The sequence below is a fragment of the Arthroderma uncinatum genome, assembly GCF_011692745.1.
Source record: "Arthroderma uncinatum strain CBS 119779 chromosome Unknown scaffold2, whole genome shotgun sequence".
NCBI lineage: Eukaryota > Fungi > Ascomycota > Eurotiomycetes > Onygenales > Arthrodermataceae > Arthroderma > Arthroderma uncinatum.
In genome coordinates, this window is record NW_022983864.1 from 467,763 (window position 1) to 489,312 (window position 21,550).

At 47.4% G+C, this 21,550-nt stretch overlaps 8 protein-coding genes across 8 annotated transcripts; 2 read left to right on the forward strand and 6 right to left on the reverse strand.

Annotated features, from left to right (window-relative positions):
- Window positions 1-1,189: 1,189 nt before the first annotated feature.
- Window positions 1,190-3,439, reverse strand: GIQ15_02086 (arginyl-tRNA synthetase; the record flags this gene model as incomplete). Its single annotated transcript, XM_033549503.1, has 4 exons — window positions 1,190-1,196; window positions 1,254-1,667; window positions 1,843-3,140; window positions 3,218-3,439. The coding sequence occupies 4 exons, from the start codon at window positions 3,437-3,439 to the stop codon at window positions 1,190-1,192; spliced, it is 1,941 nt and encodes a 646-aa protein (XP_033406664.1).
- Window positions 3,440-4,169: 730 nt separating this feature from the next.
- Window positions 4,170-7,403, reverse strand: GIQ15_02087 (WD repeat protein; the record flags this gene model as incomplete). Its single annotated transcript, XM_033549504.1, has 1 exon — window positions 4,170-7,403. The coding sequence occupies one exon, from the start codon at window positions 7,401-7,403 to the stop codon at window positions 4,170-4,172; it is 3,234 nt and encodes a 1,077-aa protein (XP_033406665.1).
- Window positions 7,404-8,154: 751 nt separating this feature from the next.
- Window positions 8,155-9,333, reverse strand: GIQ15_02088 (NADH-cytochrome b5 reductase 1; the record flags this gene model as incomplete). The annotated part of the gene is made up of 4 exons (XM_033549505.1): window positions 8,155-8,304; window positions 8,378-9,003; window positions 9,097-9,242; window positions 9,329-9,333. The coding sequence occupies 4 exons, from the start codon at window positions 9,331-9,333 to the stop codon at window positions 8,155-8,157; spliced, it is 927 nt and encodes a 308-aa protein (XP_033406666.1).
- A 306-nt stretch (window positions 9,334-9,639) lies between these two features.
- On the forward strand, window positions 9,640-10,413 carry GIQ15_02089 (uncharacterized protein; the record flags this gene model as incomplete). The annotated part of the gene is made up of 2 exons (XM_033549506.1): window positions 9,640-9,751; window positions 9,878-10,413. 2 exons carry the CDS (start codon window positions 9,640-9,642, stop codon window positions 10,411-10,413), a joined length of 648 nt encoding a protein of 215 aa, XP_033406667.1.
- Window positions 10,414-10,649: 236 nt separating this feature from the next.
- Window positions 10,650-14,498, reverse strand: GIQ15_02090 (chromosome segregation protein sudA; the record flags this gene model as incomplete). The annotated part of the gene is made up of 5 exons (XM_033549507.1): window positions 10,650-10,942; window positions 11,013-12,910; window positions 12,965-14,175; window positions 14,232-14,391; window positions 14,461-14,498. 5 exons carry the CDS (start codon window positions 14,496-14,498, stop codon window positions 10,650-10,652), a joined length of 3,600 nt encoding a protein of 1,199 aa, XP_033406668.1.
- Window positions 14,499-14,889: 391 nt separating this feature from the next.
- On the forward strand, window positions 14,890-16,593 carry GIQ15_02091 (serine/threonine-protein kinase RIO1; the record flags this gene model as incomplete). The annotated part of the gene is made up of 1 exon (XM_033549508.1): window positions 14,890-16,593. The coding sequence occupies one exon, from the start codon at window positions 14,890-14,892 to the stop codon at window positions 16,591-16,593; it is 1,704 nt and encodes a 567-aa protein (XP_033406669.1).
- Window positions 16,594-17,061: 468 nt separating this feature from the next.
- GIQ15_02092 (uncharacterized protein) lies at window positions 17,062-17,844 on the reverse strand (the record flags this gene model as incomplete). The annotated part of the gene is made up of 1 exon (XM_033549509.1): window positions 17,062-17,844. One exon carries the CDS (start codon window positions 17,842-17,844, stop codon window positions 17,062-17,064), a length of 783 nt encoding a protein of 260 aa, XP_033406670.1.
- A 1,324-nt stretch (window positions 17,845-19,168) lies between these two features.
- On the reverse strand, window positions 19,169-19,459 carry GIQ15_02093 (uncharacterized protein; the record flags this gene model as incomplete). Its single annotated transcript, XM_033549510.1, has 1 exon — window positions 19,169-19,459. The coding sequence occupies one exon, from the start codon at window positions 19,457-19,459 to the stop codon at window positions 19,169-19,171; it is 291 nt and encodes a 96-aa protein (XP_033406671.1).
- Window positions 19,460-21,550: the final 2,091 nt, after the last annotated feature.

A 21,550-nucleotide genomic window follows, 5' to 3' on the forward strand; every position in this document is an offset into this window, starting at 1 on the left:
TCTTGGATTGAGATACAGACTGAGAATCAGGGAGAAGAAGATGAAAAGCCACCGCCTAACACGCTGGATACAGACAAGTCTGCTACAGACGTCTGACACGAAGAGACCCTTCCCCTGTCCTGCGTCTCTTCCCTATCTCTATCCCTGCAACAGGCCGAGAGACGAGCAGACAGAGACAGACGATGGAGGGGCAGGACGACGACTTCGGCCATGATGACATCGAAAGGAAGAGAGAGGCGGCAGTGGGTCTAGTTAAGTGATTAGCCGTCGTCTGGAAAACTTCTCTTGATCCACCGATACTGATATCGTACAGGGCACAGCTGGACAGACGGGGCCACCAATATCTACACGCTGTCAACGTCGACGAGACAGCCAGCAGGAGAGACAAAAATAGGCCTCAACGCTCTCAACAAGCTTATCGACATGTCAGCCCATCCTGCTGTCCCCCCACGAATGGACGCGGACCGGGAGAAGCCTGAATATGGAGGCCTAGAGTTACTAATATCAGTATGTAACGAATACGCAGATACGTTTTCAAGGCCCCAAAGAAAAAAACCCTTCGCGGTCACTTGGCTGAGAGGAAGGGAAAAGAAAAGAAGAGCACTACGCCATGATCCGACTTCTGCCACGATTGGGCTGCAAGATTTAGGCTTTCACTCTCGCACCCAAGGAGCCATTGGGCAGCAAAAAGACACGATCAGTGCCCCCAAGGCTGCCCCCCTGAACGTTTCCCGAGGCGACAGTGCCAGTTTCTGCTTCCCTGGGCTTCTACTCCTGTCCGTGAGTCATCATACATACACATACCAGTACAGTCGACGGACAAAAGGCCGCAGTCATATACACGAAGCCTGAAACTTGTCGAAAGTCGGTGGTAGGGTTGCTGAGATAAGCATCCGCCGCATCCTGGTGCATAGCCGGGTAAGTATATAAAACGACATGCGCTAGGCAAGGGATGCTCAGCGTCGACGTCATAGGCTGGTTGGGGCATTTCGTTTACATATTTACGTGTGGCTTTGGTATATTTAGTATATGAGCAGAGTAGGTTGTTTGTTTGGCCAAGATGAGTTTTATGCTTTTTATCTACCACGGCTTATTTTCTGGTCACCTGAACTTGAGGCACAGAGACGCCGAAGTAAGGAAACAAAGAGGTAGCAAGGGTTGAAGGATAGAAGTGAGCGATAAGAGGGGATCACATCCTGGAGTCAAGAATTAGCTTCAAGTTAATGGGTGTATGGTGTAAGAAGGAAACGCACCGTTGGACCGGGTTCAGACCCAGCAATCTCATGCCGTTATGCAGAACCTGTCGAGCAGACTCATAAAGCGCCATTCTCGCCATCTTCAGCTCTGGCTCGCTGCCCACGACCTTCAACACATCATAGCCCGAGCTCAGCGTGTGCGTCATTCGGAACAGATATGTCAATATCGTACACGGCTCCAGCGTCTTTGAAGCGTTGAACACCACGTCCGGCCACTGGGCAAGCAGCCGGATGAGGTCGATGGCATGCGACTCAGTAAGTAAGCTCAGGTCGGCACCACCCAGCTCTTCGGGTTTAATCTCAGCCTTCCTGGTCACAGAGCAGACACGCGCGTGTGCGTATTGCAGGTATGGGCCTGTGTCACCCTCGAACGAGGTCATGTTGTCCAGGTTGAACTCGTAACCGTTGATCCTATCCGGTTCAAGTCAGTTAGGCGAGTTTGCTTAATTGATCCGGCGGGAAAGAAAAAGAGAAAGCAGGAAAGAAAAAGAAACGAAAAGATAGGGATAGAATCATCCACAATGGTTAATTGTCCGATGCGCCCATACAAATCCACGTGTGGGGAGAGAGTCCGGGTCATACATACCGTTTACCACTCATATCTTGGACCATCACGGATGTGATACCGAGCACATCGGCAGTTGCCACTGGGTCTTGGATCTGCTCATATTTGGCAGGGTTCTTCTGCATAACTTCGTGCATCTTTTCTCCAACGTCCTTCAGGATATCGTTCAAGAACTTGACGGTGCCCTTTCGCGTGCTCATCCCTCTGACCATGCCGAAGCTGACGTGCTCGCATCGGCTTGCTAGGTCCTTCTTTCCCACTAGCTCCGTGGCCTTGAACAGCTGAGCAAGATGGAGTTCCTGCTGCGCCGCAACAACATATATCATCTTATCAAAGTGATATTTGTCATCTCGTTCGACGATCGCGGCGATGTCACGAGTGAGGTAAAGCGGTGTTCCGTCTTTTCGGATCACGATGGCTTTACCAAGTTTCTTTGCGCCGTGTTTCGTAAAGTCGATGATGACAGCGCCCTCTGAGCTTTCCGATACACCTGCGCTTTCCATGGCCTTGTAAGACGCCTTCAAGCTTTCTTCCTTGACCTGAGATTCTCCAGAGTAGACGTCAAATTCGATATTCAGCCGAGCGTACGTTTGCTTGTACTTCTCTATACTGAGGTCGCGGAATCGTTTCCAGAGCGCGAGCGCCTTTTCATCTCCGTCTTCCATGCTCTTGAAGTAACGACGGGCCTTTTCATCATAGCTTACATCGACCAGTGGCGCAAGTTCCTTCTCTAGCTCTTCCACATCTTCGTTCTTCTCTTTCTTCGCCTTGATCTGCTCCTTGAGCGCCTTTATAGGTCCTTCCTGCGCCGCCACGTCCTGGTTGATCTTCACATATACCTCGAAGAGATGGTTGATCGGATCCTTGAGAAGCTCCTCCTCGCTGCCATATTTCTCATATCCGTTGGCAAGCAGTCCGTACTGCTTTCCCCAGTCTCCAAGATAGTTGGCCTTGAGCACATCCCACCCTAGAACAGTATATAGATTCGAGATGAAACCACCGATGATGGTACTTCGGAGATGGCCGGCGTGGAAGGGCTTCGCAATGTTGGGAGACGAGAACTCGACAACTACTTTCTTCCGCCCCTTGCTAGGGTCTTTTTGATCTCGCAGGCCGACGTTTGCGTTCGATCCGTAGGCGTCTTTGTTCTCCAAAATGGACCGGATGACATATTGAGTCAACGGCTTATGGCTGTAAAAGAACTGTAAATGCGCGCCTACCACGACCGGTGGCTCGATTAAGTCCGACTTGGGGAATTTTGAGGCAATCTCCGCCGCAAGTTCCTGTGGTTTCTTGCCCTTTATCTGAAGCGCTGGTACCTATTTTGCGTACAAACATCCAACATGATTTAGTGAACCTGTAAACCATCTCAAGCTCTAACCCCAACCATACGTACAGGTAAAATCAAATCACCCTTCTCCAGCATATTCGTCCATTGGATTCTAGGATAGACAAACGCGGCTTCCAGGCCTGTGGCTTCCGCGACCAACTCCGCGACATGCGCGCGGTACTTGTCGATTGGGTTGAAGGCGGGATAGCAATTGGGGTAATTCGATACCTCCGTGCTAACAGACTGAATAGACAGCCCCGCGACGGTGGGCATAGCGTCCGAAGCCATGGTTAATCTTGGACGAGGGACGGTTGGCAATAGATTTGCCCTTCTCCGAGTGTATGGCGGGGTCAGGCCCAGAGTCTGGCGTGACGACGGTCTGCAGTAGCTGGAGAAATTCGCACTGATCCGAGGTTTGAATATACCGGGCGAGAAATATAGCGAGTTTCTAAGGAGTTGCTGGTGCATCCAGAAGGGAGTTATCCTGGAGTGAGATGTAAGAAAAAAAAGGTTTGTGAGTCAAAAATTTGGTGGATAGAAAAAGGATGGACTTTTTGGCGTTGCCCCACGTGAGAGTTTTGGTATAGAGTCAGCTCGACAAAACAGATGTACAAGATAGATATTTCGATGAAGCAGATGTAGATGATAGAACGAAGAGACGGAGGTGATGGTTGTGATGCGATGGCTACAGCTATCGGGTTTATCTATTCCCCTTTGAGCATGGTCTTATCGATATCGAGCCGATACAAGAAACATTTCATATCTATGAGTTCATTTCATCTCGACGTGGAAGACATAATCATATACATGCGAGTTGACCTTCATAACCCCAGAACATAGAACCCCCATAAGTGTCGCCGGATGCAGCCCTGTAAATGCCAAACATGAGAACACCACGCCCGAACGCTCGCCTAGAAAACTACAAATAACAGGAGTCAAGGGCTCCAGAGAGATCGGATATTCTTAATACCCTTGTCTAAGCAATCCGTGCTAGACCTCGTCATCCTCGACAAGCTTGCTAGTATGTTTGGGAAGACGGTGGAGTATCGCGGAACGATCTTTTGTTTCGAAATTTAGCAAGCCAAATCTGAGCCCTAACATGATCGCGGGTAGCATCGTCGAGGCCAGGACGCTTGTTGACTGGAGGCCCATACAGCTGCCGAGTTTGCACCCGCAGTGATAATCGCGTATTGGATAACTGGTCGGCTGGGGTGTCTGGTGGACGAGCCCAGGCAGCATAAGGCCCGCTGTAGTTAGGACCCTTTCCAGGGCCGTATTTGGAATGGAGGACCACTTGACCCGTCTCAATCAATTCGTTTGCAGCTCTGATACCACTGTCCGGGTCGTCTATTTTCTGCTCTTCGGCATGCTGGAAGCTCATGCTCTTATCGTCGTTGGACGGGCTAGAAGTCGAAAGCACATGGATTCCGCCACTGGTGTCACCAACAAGCATGTTCGTCTTATCAGGGGACAAGGCTCCAGACATGATGTTGCGGCCAAGATCCGCAATGTCTTTGGTGAATACGTCTTCTGTGGCAGCCATGATGTTCCAGCTCTTTACGCATCCATCTGAAGATCCGGTGTAAAACTGGGTTGGTTCATTACCCCAGAGCGCAAGACGTACGCCTGTGTCTGCCTGGGATCGCGTGAGCTGGGGATCAAGTTCACCGATCGGCGGGCCATGTGGAAGTTTATGAAGAATCTTGTCAGGATTCCTAAAATCCCAGACGAAGGTTGTGCCATCTGTACAACTTGCAGAAACATAGTTCTCATTAAAAGGACAGAACGTCACATCGTTTATGTCGAGGCCAGGGCAGTCATAACTGACAATATCCCTCCTGCTTCTTAGTGGTTCGTATATCATGACCATTGATCGAATATCAGAGCCTAGACCACGGGAACGCCCGCAGGCCGCAATTCCAGCAGCGAAAAGTGGCGAAGATGGGTGCCAGGCAATATCAAAAACATTCTGAGCGTTGGGTAGAATGTTTAGCTCAGTGGCACCGGCCTCCTCCAGTTGCCAAAGTGCAAGACGGCCGCCGCTTGGAGGGTCGCCACGCGTAGTGGTATTATCGGAGAAAGATAAACCAGCGGCAAGCAGATTTTTCGTATAAGAAGTTGGCCCCCAAGCTAGAGATGTTGGTGTCATGGTCTTAGTGTGGCGCAAAGCCATCTCCAGTGGTGAGGAAAGCACAAAGCCGTTCTCTTGGACCTGCCATAGCCGAAAACTAGAATCAGAATCGCATCCCGTAGCCAGCCGATGGTTATCAAGGCTCGAGAGAGCCATAACATGGACTTTCCCAGGGTGTCGAAGAGTGCCAATGCATTTCGTATCGCAGTGGCTCCTAGTATCCCAAATCTTCACAGTGTGGTCATAACTCGAGCTATACATGCGGTCCCCGTCGTTTGACCACGCTACCGCGCTTATACTCGTGTAGAGATGCGGTTCGCTTGCTGTATTTCTACCGCTCAACTGACTAGTATCAATTAAGGCTCGTGGCACCCGGTGATCAGGCAGCTCCTTCAGGCCGTTAATTGACAGATCTCCTATTATCAGGTTGTTCCCTCGGTTATACATCATATTTCGCGGGTCGCAGCAGGTCGCAGCTCCAGCCGCAAAGCGTGTGCCATCAGGAGACCAACCAAGCACCACGACATCATGAGAAGCACCCTTCCAGGACTTCCAGTGTTGCCAGTTTCCGTTCACTGATTTGGTCAGCGTTCGGTTTATGGATGACCGTGCTCGGTATAGCTGGTATCCAAGTTCGCGTGACCTGAGGTGAGCTGAGGCACTCTGAAGGTCATATCGTATATGCTCCTGGTCGAATTGAGGCGGATAGGCACGTAAAGAGATGGGCGATGTGGACAATGTACCACTCTTTGCATCCATTAGAAATGCTTGTAGCTCTTGAGAAGATCGGTGTTTTAAGGTACTAGCTTGACTGATATCCTTTGCTAGCATCTTCAGCTTCACCTCGTCTGCTCTTCGAAGCAAAGCTTCGAGGTGTGCCTGAAGATTGCTGTCATGTACCGGAGCCCAGACGTTAAGCTCGTGTTTCAAAAGGGTACATATGGTGACCATATGAATATCACTTTCGATGTCCACGATTACCCCTCCGCTTCTATAGCCAAGAAAGAAACCTGTCAAGTTGGAAGTGTAATTTGACATCAGCCTGTTAAAGTCGTTGAGGTGTTCCAGTCTGGACGCAAGGGATGCGATTCCTTCCTTGGTAAGGTGAGTTTGCTGAACACACTTGACAATTAGATCCTGGACGATAATCTCGCTTTCTGGCTTCCTCCTATCTGATAGAAAGTAGTATATTGCATCCATCTCACTAATATCAAGATCAGTGTGGATCAACACCCCCTCCGGCTTCATGCTGGCTTGTCCCTGTTTGATCCAAAGGGTATCACAGTCTATCCTATCCTCCCAAGGATGATATAGTGCACGTTTATCCTCAGTTGCCGAGCCTACGGGCTCCTTCACTACCGTAAGAGTAGCTGAATGATAGTACACATGGTGATACCTGACAGGGGCCTGGCACCTTGGGGGCGAAGGAGAGGGCAGCGGTGGCGCTTTGCAGACTGTGGTACTTCTCTTAGTTACCTTCCTACCACTTTTGAATCCAGGTGGAGTTGAATAATAGTTCGTGGAGCGCTTATTTCGTTTTGAGGAGCGTGCTTGAGTGTGTCTAAGGGGCTCGGTGTGCTTCGGGATAGGGGTCGATGACCTTCGGGGTATATCCTCTCTCTCTGTCATTTTCCTTTTAACGCGCATTAACTTCGTGGCCGGCTGGGTATCTGGCTTCTCCATAGCCTGTGATTTTGCTATCTCCAACTGACTACCACTCACAACCGATGGCTTGTTTTGAGAAAGTAGCAAAGGCGGCATGCTAGACAACATCGATTTCATTGAATACCAATCCACCGGGTGTCGTAGGCTAGTTGTATCCCCATTCGATTCACTCCCATTGCTTGTAAAAGATGTGGTTGGCGTCACAACGTCATCGGTCGTTCGTTTTGCGGGGACCACAGACGAGCTTCGAGAGTCACTTGCGGTGGAATTTTTCTCATTTCGATCGCTGAAAGCGAGGAAATGTCCTAGAAGATCGCTCGCTTTCTCGTTTATGCGATCAATATCCGAGTCGCTATCTGAGAACACGCAAGGTGAATCGGCATTTGTTGAACTCGGAGCGCACGACTTCTTGTATTTTCGAGTAGCGGTACTCCGAAGCCTCCTTTGGCGCTCCATTATTCCATCGCAGGTGAATATCTCTTGCGCGCCCCAGCGTTGCCATGTAGTTCCCTTTCAGAGCGGGCTCAAGTAACCACTAGATATAGACATGGGTTAGCAATTCTTGAGCGCGTGTTCTCGGATGAAGGGTGGCTAACAATACACTCTTCTGCTTCACTAGTAAACTAGCTTCGTTAACGGCGCGACGGGGAGGCAGGTTCTGTAACTTGGGCCCATTATTCGTAGTGTTCTGTGTCCTGGTAGTGAAGGTGAGCTTGATATCAATATGTCATCGGCCTCGAGATTCGAGGTCTTGGCGCGCTGTTGCAAGATAAACTACTTACTAGCGTGGCCAGGCTTTATTTATAGTCGGGATTATGGAGAATGTAATAGACAGTCGAATAAGACCAATAGGTCAGACTTGGAAGAATCCCTGTCGTCTTTATGAAGTGAAAGAAACCAAAGGCAAGCAAGTGATGATAATAAAATTATGTAGACAGTGGTGTTTCCTTTTACTATATTTTCAATTAATATTCGCGACAATCAAGCAACGAATAACCAAAGTCATGACGACGTGAACCAAATAATGATTAAGATTAGACCGAATTCGATATAGATACCCATGCTAAGCCGCCATACCGCTCTATACGTATCCATGATGCACCGCTATCCATGAAGTACTGGTTTCGAATACATACTTTCCACCGGGGGCTTTTCACCTATATTTTAATTCGACCCATCACGACAAGTAGAGGCGACACGCAAGTATCTAGAAGCAGAAAACTTGATCCTCTAGCTTGCTGACGAGGTTGGCCTTCTTGTAGCCCAAGGACTCCGTGGCTTTCTTCATGGCGCTGACCATGGGCGGGGGTCCGCAGATCATGATCTTGATATCATCTGCAGGGGCAGGGAGGTGGGCCTGAGAAGAGAAATTGGAATTTAATAAAGGACTCAATACACAATGAGAAAAATGGAACAATGGAACAACTGACCTTGATCATGTTTGGAGTAACAAAGCCAACGCCACCTTGCCACGTCTCTGGCGGGTTGTTCAAAACGTAGTGAACACGGAAGCCCTTGTCGGTTTCGGCTAGCTCATCAAGCTCTTCCTTCAAGAGGATGTCTTCCACATTGACGTTGGCGAAGATGAGGTCGACTTGAGTAGTGTCGTTTCCTCCGTTGCTTGGTCTACCCTTGATGATTGCCTTGATAACTTGAAGCATCGGCGTGATACCCGTACCACCGGCAATCATACCAATATGTCGGGCCATGTTTGGAGTGTAGACCATAGCACCCTTTGGACCGCGGACTTTCATAGAGTCGCCGATTTTCAGAGTCGTCAGGTGCTTGGAGATGTTACCCTGGGGGTACGACTTGATAAGTAGATCAAAATATCCAGGATTGTCGTCCGAAGAAATTGGAGTGTACGATCGAACGATCTCCTTTGCCTGGCCTTCGACAAGAGCGGCAAGGGAGATGTGCTGGCCAATTGGCAAGCCGAGGATGTCGGTAGGGCGTGGGAGGGCAAAGCGATAAATGGCGACATTGTGTGAGACAATCGTCTTCTCCTTGAGCACGAACTTTTGGAATTCGCCGGCCTTGAGAACCTTTCGTTGTCCTATGAGCGTTTATGTCAGTATTGTAGCTCGACGGAATAAACCGATGGGAGAATAGGAGAATGGTAAGGGGCGCGGGGGGGGGGTATTATTACTGTTGCTGAAGATCTTATATGCGCCGAGGATGACAGCCAACGCCGTCGCGTAGATAATCCAGTCGAACTTCATGATCGCAGTGCCAACAACTAGCAGGCCAGCAGGAATATAAACACCGTCAAAGTACTGGCGAGAAGCCCATGAACTATCCCACACAGTCAACAATAACCCAAGGGCGTCACGCTAGGGGGCCGTCTGGAGCTTCACTCCATGCGATTGCTGGGGACTAACCTCATTCTTAAGCACCCAAAGCTGAACAGGCAGACGCTCGACCAGAGGGGCGAAGTGGTTTCGACTGAGGGATCTGTTTCGGCGTGAATTGGCGGAATCCGGGGAGTCGAGGACCGATCTACTCCATCCAGGGAAAACAGTTGGGATCTTTCGCTGGTGGAAAAATCACTGTGGCGTCACTATTGCTTATATAATCCCGCCTCTTTACGTGCGCCTTGTTGACATCTGGCTCAAACACGCATAACTACGACCTTAGGACACAGGCAAGACATACGGAGTACTACATAAAAGGACAGGAAAAAGGCAGTGACATGGCTTCTTTGTCGGCTGCTTTTAACCTGAGCGAGAGTGACCGCCGGGTGCTGGCTCAGACAGACGAAGAGTTTATCTACCACGACTGGGAAGACCTCAAAGACATCATAGGTTCAACAGCCCACCAACTCGACTCGTTTACTCTCTTTTTCTCACTCTAAACGAACCTGTCTTAAAGATACATGTATAGCCATTAACATAAGGGGAGGGTTTGAGACTAATCTTGCATTTGAATAGCAAATAATAAGCTAGAGCTACTCAAACGCAAACCCTCCGACTTGCGCCGATATGCAGAATGGAGCACCAGCATCAAAGACCACTACGGATCTGTAACAAATTTTATATGCCGAGAGCGTCTTCACTGGCCTGCGGGCACGGATCCGCAGACGCAATGTGAAAATTCGACACCGTTCGCGGATCCGAGGGATTACAAGATCCTTCGGAACGACTGGCCTTATGGTCTAACCCCTGATATCACTCATCTTTGTGTTTGGATCAAGAACAAGATAGATGCAAAGCCCGAGAATGGGGATGTAACCGAGGAGTCACGGGCTTTGATCGAAGGTTTTGTGAATAGAACCTTTACAGCTCGATTGAAGGAATTCCCTGATGCAGACGATAAGGTTCAGTGGTTTAAGAATTGGACAGCCCTGCAAAGTGTGCGATCGTTGGAACATATTCATGTCCTTGTGAGGGATGTTCCGGATGATATTATCGTGGAATGGACCGGAGAGGAGGCCAGGGACCTCTCTCAGGCGAGTTGGACCGTTTGAAATAGATTTAGATAGAAGAACGGTGCATATCAACTGACGAATATCATGAATTTGAATGGTAAATTTCAGGAAAATACACTAACATTCACGTAAATGCACGTGTCCACGAACTCCGGCGCAAGTATAACTCCATCCCACCGGCATAGAATAGTGTATTGAGGCGACAGCAAAGGAGGAGGGAATTAATGGATAAATGTGACGAGGATATAGAGCAAGAGGCAAAGATAGTTGATTGTTCAAGCCTTCTGCTCGTCAACAAACTTCAACGCCTCCTCGCGCGAAACGACGTCAATGGTACTGGCCTTGCTACGGAAGCTCACACCATAGCACTTCTCAGCAACGTGGAGCATCTCAGGTCGGAATGTTGTACAGATGAATTGGCCGTTGGTCTCTTCCGAGATAGACTGGAGCATCTGGGCCACAGCCGTTCGGTATTGTGCGTCGAGGTTGGCATCAATCTCATCAAACAGGTAAAACGGAGCAGGGTCACAAGCTTGGATAGCAAAAACAAGAGCAAGAGCACACAAACCTAGAAAAATGTTAGCACGCGTTATTTGACATGGTATGCCATCATAAGTATGAGGATGGGCGGTACATACTCTTTTGCCCACCACTGAGCTGTTGGATCCTTTGCTGGTCATCGTGCTTGCTGTTGAAACTGACACTAATACCGACACCGATATAGTTCTCTACACTGCGGCGAGCTTCCTCTTCGTCTGAATCTATATCATCCTGTTGCCGGTTGGCCGCATCAGTTTTCCTCTGGATTATCAGTCGCCCTCGGCCAGCAGGAGCAAGTTTCTCGAATACTCTGGCAAACTCCCTAGACACCTGCTTGAAAGTTCGTTCAATTGCCTCATCCTTTCTCTGATCTAAGATCATAATCAGTTCATCAATTGATTTATGTGATGCATCAAGTTCTTCACGTCGTTTTGTCAGCGTCTCCCTCTGTTTGGTGAAGCTGTTGTATTGCTCGAATGCTTTCTTGTTCACGTGGGAATATTTCTTGAGGGCTTCGTTGGCTTTGTGTAACTTCTTGACGATGGTGTTTGAATCGGTGTTTTTGAATTTCGTAAACGCCTCGTCAGGGAGCACGCCCAAGTCACGAATGTTCGCACTGCATTCCAAAGCTTGTGCCGTCAAAGCTGCCTTTTTCTGCATGCTCTTCTCCATACGGCGCTGGTGCCTTTCAATGGATTTCGAAAATTCCTCTAGCTCACGTTTTATATCCGCCCGACGTTGTTCAAGCTGGGTCGCTTCGTTATTCTGCTGTTCTATAGTGTTCTCCAATTTCTCCAACTTTTGGCTGAGCTTTTCGAGTGCCTTGCTTTGTTTCTTTACTTCCCTTTCACTTTCCTTCAGGTTCCCCTGAGCAGTGTCTTCGCCAGCATCAAGGCCCTGGCCAGATAAATGATCCAGTTGCGGGTAAAGGTTTTCTCGTAATTCAACCTCCAGGACAGATTTCCTCGTTTCTAGCTCACTACGGCTGCTGGATAACGCAGCGTGTTCTCGCCGAAGGTCCTGAACCGCAGAATTAAGGCTTTCCAGGCGTGCTTCCTCGCTGCTGGAAAGGGCCTTTTCAAATGGTGTGGCAAGTTCTTCTTCGTGAGCAGTTATTTGGTCGGTGAGCGAGGCGATGTTGGCTTCAATGTTCTTAAAGGCACGTCGTTTTGCCTCAAGAGCGTCTGTCTTGTTATGCAGCAGATCCCGCTTGCTTTTAATCTCCTGGCGTAGTGGGCCGTTGCTGGATTGAAGTTGTTGTCTCTTTTGCTCTGCTTTCTGGAGATATCCTACTGCCTGCGTGATCAGCTGGTCCATCCTTTCCAATTCTCTACGAATCTCTCCCCCACGAGCTTTCTTTGCGTCGAATTCATCTCTCCATTTGGCAACATTCTTCGTTGCATCAAGGCGTGACTTCCGAGAATCATGAAAACCTCCTGTCAAAGCACCACGCTTGTCGGATCTGTCACCTTCGGGGGTGATGGCGTTAACTCCATGACTGCGGGCATATTGAGACGCAATCTGGAGGTTGGGGCAAATAATCGTTCGGCCAAATATTTGCTGGAAGGCCGGCTCATACTTTGCGTCATATTGTAGCTTTTCAATCATCGGGATTGTATCGCTGGCCCGTGGAATATTGCCAGCTCTAGGTTTAAGTCTGTTCAATGGCATGAACGTAACTCGTCCAGACTTCTCCTTTTGCAAAATCTCGAGTACCTTAGTGGCTGTCTCATCGGTGTCGACAATGTAATGGAAGAGACTCTGGCCGGCAGTGACTTCAACAGCAGTACGATATCGGTCGCTGACTTCGAATAGTTCTGCAAGTGTTCCATAAACGCCGTCAAGATTATGTTGTCGTTTTATGCGGCGAACAGCGGCAAGACCTCTGCTAGTGTTGTGGTCCATCATATGCGAAAGTGCCCGTTCAGCTCGTTCCACTTCATGGGTCGCATTAGTGAGAATTGAGTCCAGTTTAGCCTCTTCTCTCCAGAGTTCTCTATGATTGAACATTAGATACTGTCCCGACGGTAATATTTATAGGGGCCCTTACTTTCGTTGATCAATTAACATATCTCGCTCATCCTTAGCCGTTTGGACCTCCTGATCAATGGATTGAAGATTATCTCCCCAGCCATCAGCATGCTTTCGAAGCCTTTCAACCTCTGGCTCAAGTAATGCGATGTCATTCTCGAGCCCCGCAATCTCCTCAGTGGTCTGCATCCGAACGGCCTTGACGGTTGACACTTGCGTATAGGTATTCTGTATTTCACCTTGCAGCCAGCTATCACGCTCTCCTTTATTTCTGAACCTAGAGATTCGCCCTTGCTTTGCGTATAACCTTTGTCTGCCCGTTTCCGCTTCGTTCAGTTTAGACTTGGCCTCATCTTCCTTTGCCTTCATTTCATTGAATTGTGGGACTAGCATGCTCAGCTCTTCCTCACGCTCCTTAATCGCAGAATTCACTCGTTCAAGGTTTGCGTCATGGTTAGCTTTTGACTGTTGAGCAGCACTTTGCCCTTCTAACAAAGATTTACGTTGTAGCTCTGCTTGAGCGAGGGCGCGGGACGCATCACGCCTATCGTCTTCTAGCTGACTTTTCTCCAACTTTAGGAGTTCCATTTGCTGCCGAAGCTCCGCCGTTTGTGTCTCAATTTGAGCAATGTCATTTTCACCTTGAATAAGTCGATTCCGGTTAGCATCCGTGTCCTCCACACCTGCTTGTCGCTGGTCGTCTATGCTTTCAAGAGCGCCTGAAATTTCTGCTTGTTCTCGAGAATAAATCGTGTATTCAAGGCAGCGTCTCTCTCTCTCCTTCTCCTGAAAGTTTCTAAGTTCATCTTTTTCTTCCTCAAGCTCGCCAAGTCTCTCGTTGATATAATCAAGCAGCTCGTCGATTTTCGCACGTTTATTGTTTGTCTCATTCATTATCTTTAATGATTCCGTGCGACGCGCTTCGTAAACCTGTGTTCCCGCTACTTCCTTCAGGAGGACCAGCCGCTCAGAATCTTTCATGTTCGTCAAGGTTGTGACACGGCCTTGCGGCACAATATAGTATGGATTGGATCTTGAGAAGCCAGCAGATTCAAGCAAATTCATTACATCGGCTTTTGTGGCATTTTTGCGGTCCAGGGTGTATTCGTCCTTTTTCAAGCCAATTGTGCGGCGTAGGATAAGCTCGTCTTTGCCAGTCGGAAATCGCTCGTCGGAGTTATCGAATATAATTTCAACGTAGGCAGACATCACAGCGGAGCCCGAGCCCTCCTATTTAATATTAGCTTTATTCTATCGAAATGCGCAATTTGGCCTTTAATCCATACGTGTAACAGCGCCTGGCGCTCTTCCCTCCCCATATGCGTGTAGGCATCGCTAAGGACGAACCGAATGGCTGCGAAGAAGTTACTTTTGCCAGAGCCATTGCGACCAACTATCACATTGTGTTTTGGAGAAAACGGCTCGATAACGGTTTGATCCTTATAGCTATAATAAAAACGAAAAGATCATTAGATGAATTCAGTAGCTCGAAATGCTCCCGTTCCCCTCACTAACCTCTTGAAGCCTTGGATGATGATTTGCTTAATGAACATTTTTGCGGCGATAGACAGATATTGCGGTATTACAGTCAGAAAACCATTATCCGAGTGCGCAACTGACAGGTGAAATGCCGCGTCTCCAGCTAGGCGTAAAGAGCAGTCAACCCCTGGTGATGAAGCAACAAAAGATCGAAGCTACGCGTTGTAAATTGACCGACGAGCGCGTTCTGCCTTAAAGCGGCGTTAGGGCAGCCGGCCTCGGGGAAATAATTAAGCGACGATAAGAAATATTATATAATCTCTTATCGCGGCCCCCACCAAAAAGAGTAAAAAAAAGAGTCAAAAAAAATATCAAAAGCATTGTCGTGTGAAGTTTCATAAACGACGAGCGAAGAACCTCAAAATAATAGATTATTCTCACTGGAGTTACTTGCAGACCTTGATAATGACGGGCGGTATAAAATTGGAGGAAGCTCCTGAAAGAAAATTAGACGAGAATACCAACCAACCAAGTGGTGACCCCACCAGCCAAACAGCCGAGGATTATGAAGGAGTTGAGGAGGAAGAAGAAGATGATGAATACTACGATGATATTTTCGACGATGAGCTGGATGAGGTAGATTTTGGCGCCTCTAACCCAGCGGACTTCACAAAGACCTATAATAGGCAGCGGAAACTGAACGAAGTCGCTGCCGACTCGAACGCACCCCTTTCATCCTATCCGAAAAGCAACCCCCAAAAGCCTACCGTCAATACATATGCAAAGGTTGATGATCAGATCTCGACCTTAGCACGACATGCTGGTAGGATTCGGCTAGACGATGCTCAATCTGGGCTCAAATCGAAGGGCGGAAGAGGAGCAGATAAGAGTGACAGGGCTACATCTGAACAGGTCTTGGATCCACGAACGCGCATGATATTACTTCAGATGATCAACAGGAATGTTATCTCAGAGGTAAATGGCTGTTTGTCTACGGGTAAGGAAGCAAATGTCTACCACGCAATTTCCCAACCAGATGAAGACTCCGATGGTCTACACCGTGCGATAAAGGTTTACAAGACTAGCATTTTGGTATTCAAGGACAGAGACAAGTATGTCACAGGCGAATACAGGTTTAAGCAGGGATACAACAAATCAAATAACCGCTCAATGGTCAAAGTGTGGGCAGAAAAGGAGATGCGAAACCTCAAACGCTTGCACTCTGCTGGCATTCCTTGCCCCGAGCTATTATATCTCCGCCTACACGTTCTAGTCATGGGTTTCCTCGGGAACTCAAAGGGAATTCCAGCTCCACGATTGAAGGATGTACAGCTTCAAGACGAGGACCTGGAAGCAAGATGGGGAAGCTTGTACATGGAGCTAGCGGCGCATATGAGAACCATGTACCATGACTGTCGCTTGGTCCACGCCGATCTTAGCGAGTACAATATCTTATATCACAACCATAAGCTCTATATCATTGATGTAAGTCAGAGTGTCGAGCAAGATCACCCTAGGAGTTTAGAATTCCTACGCATGGACATCAAGAATGTTAGCGACTTCTTCCGTCGAAAGGGCGTCGATACACTCCCTGAGCGAACATTATTTGAATTCATCACTTCAGTCAGCGGGCCGCGTGCTGTTTCAGGCGACCTTGGGGAAATGACGGCAGCTCTAGAAAAGCTTTTTGCCTCAAGAGCCGACCGCCAGGCTGAAGAAGGTGAACAGCCGGAAGGTTCGAGGAATGACGAGCTCGATGCTGCTGTTTTTCGACAACAGTATATTCCTCAGACACTCGAACAAGTTTACGATATAGAGCGGGATGTTGAGAAGCTCCGAATAGGCAAGGGGGATGAGCTAGTTTACCGCGAGCTATTGGCCTCAGCCCCTGACGCGAACAAACCAAAAGAAAAAGACGAGGATAACGACAATGAAGAGGGCTCGGATGCTTCAGGAGGGGTATCTCTATCAGATAATGGCTCTCAGTCAGGCGACGCTGATGAGACCGACCCATTTGCAAAGAAACCACCACGAGGCAAGCGATTTGAGGACAAAGATGCCAAACGTGATCATAAGAAACTCGTTAAGGAAGAAAAGCGAGAACAGCGTTCCAAGAAGATACCAAAACATATCAAGAAGAAGCTCATCAGTGCATCAAAGCGCAAGTGACCCTTAGACTTATTTCTGCTTCATTTGAGATCCAATCGCACAATAATCTATATAACCCCTTCAAGGTACTTATAGACGCGAAATTACTTGTTTCCCTTGCGTTAGCAAAATTAGCATGAGATGAATGAATTCTTTTAACTAACGTCTACAAATTTCCAATCCTCTTCCTCCCGGGCTTAGAAGGATACACGACTATTCTTCCATGCATGTTAACCGAATAAGTCAAAAGCGCGATGTAATCCAATAATGGATGACCATTGATGGTTTTATGCTATTAATCTCCCCAGCAGCTATAATAACTAACTAGTTAATTAACTAGTTATACCTAAGGAGTGACTCCATCCCTTCCACAATGGGAGCAAAATACAGCAACGGATAATATATACAGACGATACAACGAGTTCTTTGCGCAAAAATCAAACTCAAACGAAATGTACCTTTCCCCATCTTCTGGTCTTACTCACTTCCTCATTGAATGCAGTCCCAATAAAAGCTCACGTCAAGGGGCAGCTGGATATCCCACCTCCGCGAGTATTGGTTAATTTGCTGTTCAACATCCTCGAGATCTGCCCAAGTTTGCAGTAACCATCTTTGAAATTGACGACGGATGCAATCGTCTTCTGCCTGGCTTGTGGAATTTTCCGCGGCTTGTTGAGTAGCTGCGATGGAAGCAGAAACCCATTCCGCTATAATTTCAAGGTCGGTTATTAGCAGCCGAACGCCATCTCTGTCATCCCTGGACGGCATGCAGTTGCGAATTTGTGCTATGAAAACTAGAATCGCCATAAAACATCTCAATGTCAAAGCGTCCTGCTGCAGAAGAGTAGTTGGGAACCCCACGGTATATTCAGGCCTCTCTCTTGAGAATTGATGGATTTCTGCCTTTGCTTCCACCAATTTGTCCAGCACTCGACACATTCGATCCATCGCATCCTCGTACTTCCAGTTGATCTCTAATGAGCGAGGCGGTGGCTTAATCTGGACAGTGAATACCACATGGCTGCCATCATCACGTTCAGCAATTTCTCCTTCTGGGACAGCTATCTTCGAGGCCAGGACCCGCATTTTGGTGGAAGTTGATTGGATTAATGTGCTGCATTCATCGGCTTCAGAACTATCCGTCCTAGAATGCTTGCCTAGGCTTTGGTTCAAGGCTAGACCCGTGGATGAGCCTGGGTATGAAGCCTCCTCCTTGTCCGAGGGCTTTTCTTCGCTTTGCTCTCTAAATATTGCTTGCATGGCCTCCATCATTATGTCGGAGTAATCAATGCTAGGGCCGGTACACTTGTGTTGGCACCCTGGCCGTGAAATTCCTGGCGGAATTTTAGGTCTCAAAGCGAGAGTATATGATCCTGTCGCAATGGCCATTGATGGGCCTCCTGGAGCTCCTACGGTACCTGGATCTCTGCCAGCCGAACCGTTACCGATGCAATAGTTGTCAATAGCTGCACGGTATGAGTCATCTGCAAATATAGTTGGATTAGAGAATATATCATAGATTAGGCCAGGGGTAGGAGGATGTTCGCCTGGTAGATGACGGGGGGTTTACCAGCTAATTTATGATTTCGGCAGCAGTTTTCAACGCACTCTAGGCAACCCTTAGCCATATCTTTTAGTGAGTGAACGACCCGTATCCTAGCAATACTCGAAACGGAAGCCTCAGCCCTGCCTGACCCTCTTTTGCGTACGATGATGCTTGGCTAGATCGTATAATAGTGGAAGCGAGAAAGGATATAGTTCTCAGGAGATCAGAAAGGCCTTGGTTTCGCGATGGTGGGCTTGGAAGACAAAGGAGCTCGAAAGAAACAAACAAGTGCGATATATTGTTAAAGAGCGAGTGAAGAATGGAATACGCATGTAGAAGGATATATATGCAAGAAGCGAGTGACTAAAGGGGTTCGAAATGTGGTATTTGATATAAACGACCAGCTAGAACGAATGTGGTGAGGAGAGAAAAGAGAGAACAGGAGGCGGAAGGAAAAGGAGAAAGTGTTTCTTTTAAATGGCCGCCAGCATCCTACTTTGGGTCATGACTCTCATAGAAGGGACGACTGTTATGTTTATTTGTTTACTTGTCTATATAAATCCCCCGGGGAAGTCATGGTCAAGATACCTTTTTTTGGTCTATCTTTCCAGTAAGTAAATCATAGGAAGGAGGTACACTTTAAAAGGGATTTTTATATGTTCTGGCAAATCCAACTATTTCTCTCTACATCTCATTTATACAAACTACTAGCAAGGTCAGGAGGATGCATGAGCACCCAGCAGTTCAACTACTTGATAGAAGCAAGCCTGCAGCAACGAGAAGTTGGGAAGGAGGGTACGGAAGGGTAATGGACAAGTCTAATTTTGAACTGTTCTTCAGATGACCAAATGACATAATATTATCGACATGCGAATAGGTAACTAAGTACAGGAACTAACGTAATATGCCAACCACTTCCTCTTGGTAATGCCAGATATAAACCAGCCATACAAAAACCCTTTACAGCCTATGACGTACAGACAGGGCGAGACGCGTATAATCAACACATCGCCATAGAAGGAGGCGGATGTGGGAAGAACCCCGAAAACATTATTGTCTGCAGGCCTCCTTTTTTGTCTTCTGTGTTCCCTTGGTGGTGGTTGGTTGCTTCAAGAGGGGGAATATGTCGAAGAACATGGAAGCCTTAGTCCTTTTCTGGACTTTGGGCCGAGAGACAGCTGTTGACCTCGCTGTCTTTGCTGGCGCGAGCTTTGCTGGCTTTGCCATCTTCTTTGCAAGATTGACGGCTTCGTATCTGCCGGTCTTGTGGTTGTAGATGGCAATCGCCTTTTTGAAAGGAAGGCGGTAGTCCCTTTCCTTAGGCCTGCTGGCGGCACCCATTTTGACTTGACTGTAAGTTTTGGTGTACAACCTTAAGCACGTACTTGCATATCAGCGAACTGAACTGTAATGAGATGCTTAGGGGTAGTTATATAATGCCAACGTACCTTAATAGTCTAGAGGGAGAGTGTATATATAGGTTGTGTATATGTGGAGGGTATGCACAATATATGATATAGCGGTAGCAGTATATCGAGACTGTGTGTGAAGGATGAGGATGAGGAAGAAATGAAGGTGGAGGAAAGGGCTGTGTCTGGCAAAATATATAGGGGTAGTCATGCCAAAATCCTGACATCATGATGATATCTGAAGGAAACCACGGTTTGGTTTCCTTGGGTCGACCCAAGGAAAAAAAATGGTCGATTCCATAAACACACGAGTATGGTTGACTCAACCATGACGCCCGATATTGAGATTGACATGCCAACCAAGGGCCTCAGAAAACGCAGGAGCGTGCTGAGGGTCAGATTCAAAAGGTAATAAGGTTTAAACAGTTAAATCCTTATGACTGAGGGTTTAAAGACTCTAGCAGCATAGCTCTATCAACCTTAGGTAAAATGGACAGGAGAACCCATTTTACACAACCGCATCAACGAAGCTGTTACCAGTTCTCAAATTTCTGCGCTAGAACCCAACAAGGACTCAACTATTCCACCAATGAAGGCAAGATAGATCCCCCCCCCAAAGTTGATAGAAAGGCAGCGGGATATAGAACTGACAGGCACACTCGAATGTAAGGTTGGCCATGGCGGAAGGGGCTAGGTGAGTATCTCCTGACTATACTATCACACCCGATTTAATCCCCTGCAAAAATCCAAGTTTAGTAGAGAGCAATATCATTAGAACTTCATATAAAACCCAATAGATTACTAACTCAAGTTTTTGTTTCATTAAAATTAGAATAAAAGACAAGACTTGCACATATAACTAGGGCAGTGTGGTCTTGTGTTTATCATCATGAGAGAACTATTCTTATGGTTTTGATACTTATGGTTTAGCATAAAAAACCATAATAGTGTTGATATCTTGGTATATAATAATATATATATGCGTGTGAATATATATTTTGTGTGCGAAGTGAGGTTACTTGGAAGGTAAAATTCCCGTCCCCTGCCGCGGTAGATTCTCACGTGATATGGTCGAACTGAAGGTCAATTTACTTCGTGTAGAAATAAACAAGGAAACATTCAGACACTTGTAGAGTGATGTAACAGCTTTTGGCAATTTAATTGAGATGGCTTAAGAGCTATCTATTTATGGATATCTCCATTTGCCCAAAATTGGCATGGTTACATGTTTTTCTACAATATTCTCTAAGTTCCAGCCTAAGAATATCGAGTAGAATCCAGGGAAAGCATTGACTTTGATTGTTTTTGAAAGGGAGATGCATTCATTCTCATTACTCCCATGCACCTGTGCCTCCAAGAAACAGTTGGAGGTAGGAAAAAGATATATGAACTAGTTCCGTGGACCCAAGGGTAACTTGTGGGCAGTGGTACCATAAGGATAGCATCATATATCCGTACTCCGTAGAGCTGCACTGGCTCCTTGGGGTCTGCCATTTTGAAATGAACTGCCGACAGGGTTACCGAAACAGTCGAATGCTGCGCCGCACTTTAAAGGAGTATAATATTCCAGGATTCAGTACTATTGGTACCCAGCTTTAAATAGCCGCTTAGTGCCGCTATAGTTTCATTTTCACATATAATGACATAGCCATTGGGTATTATTAGAGGGTTATAGAAAGGGGTTCCATTATGACGCCGGTCCGCAAAGCAGGGAGGTCCAACAGGTTCACGCGGAACAGGACGATCAGCCAATCTTATTATAGAACGTTAGGACATCATTTTATATTCCTGAAATGGAATGCCCTTGTTGACACCGCGTCAAAGCTCGTCAAGCTCGTAAAAAAAGGTTGGACACTAACGCCGCCGGTTCGTGCCGTCGGTAACTAGTGCTGGTTATGAGATCTGTTTGGTAGAGTAACCATCTCACCCTGTCCACCATGTGTTGGAATGGGACATTTGTAGTTTCCACTCGGGTTGGGCGGAACGTGGTCAATATATGGCCGATATACCCTTGAAGGCTGTG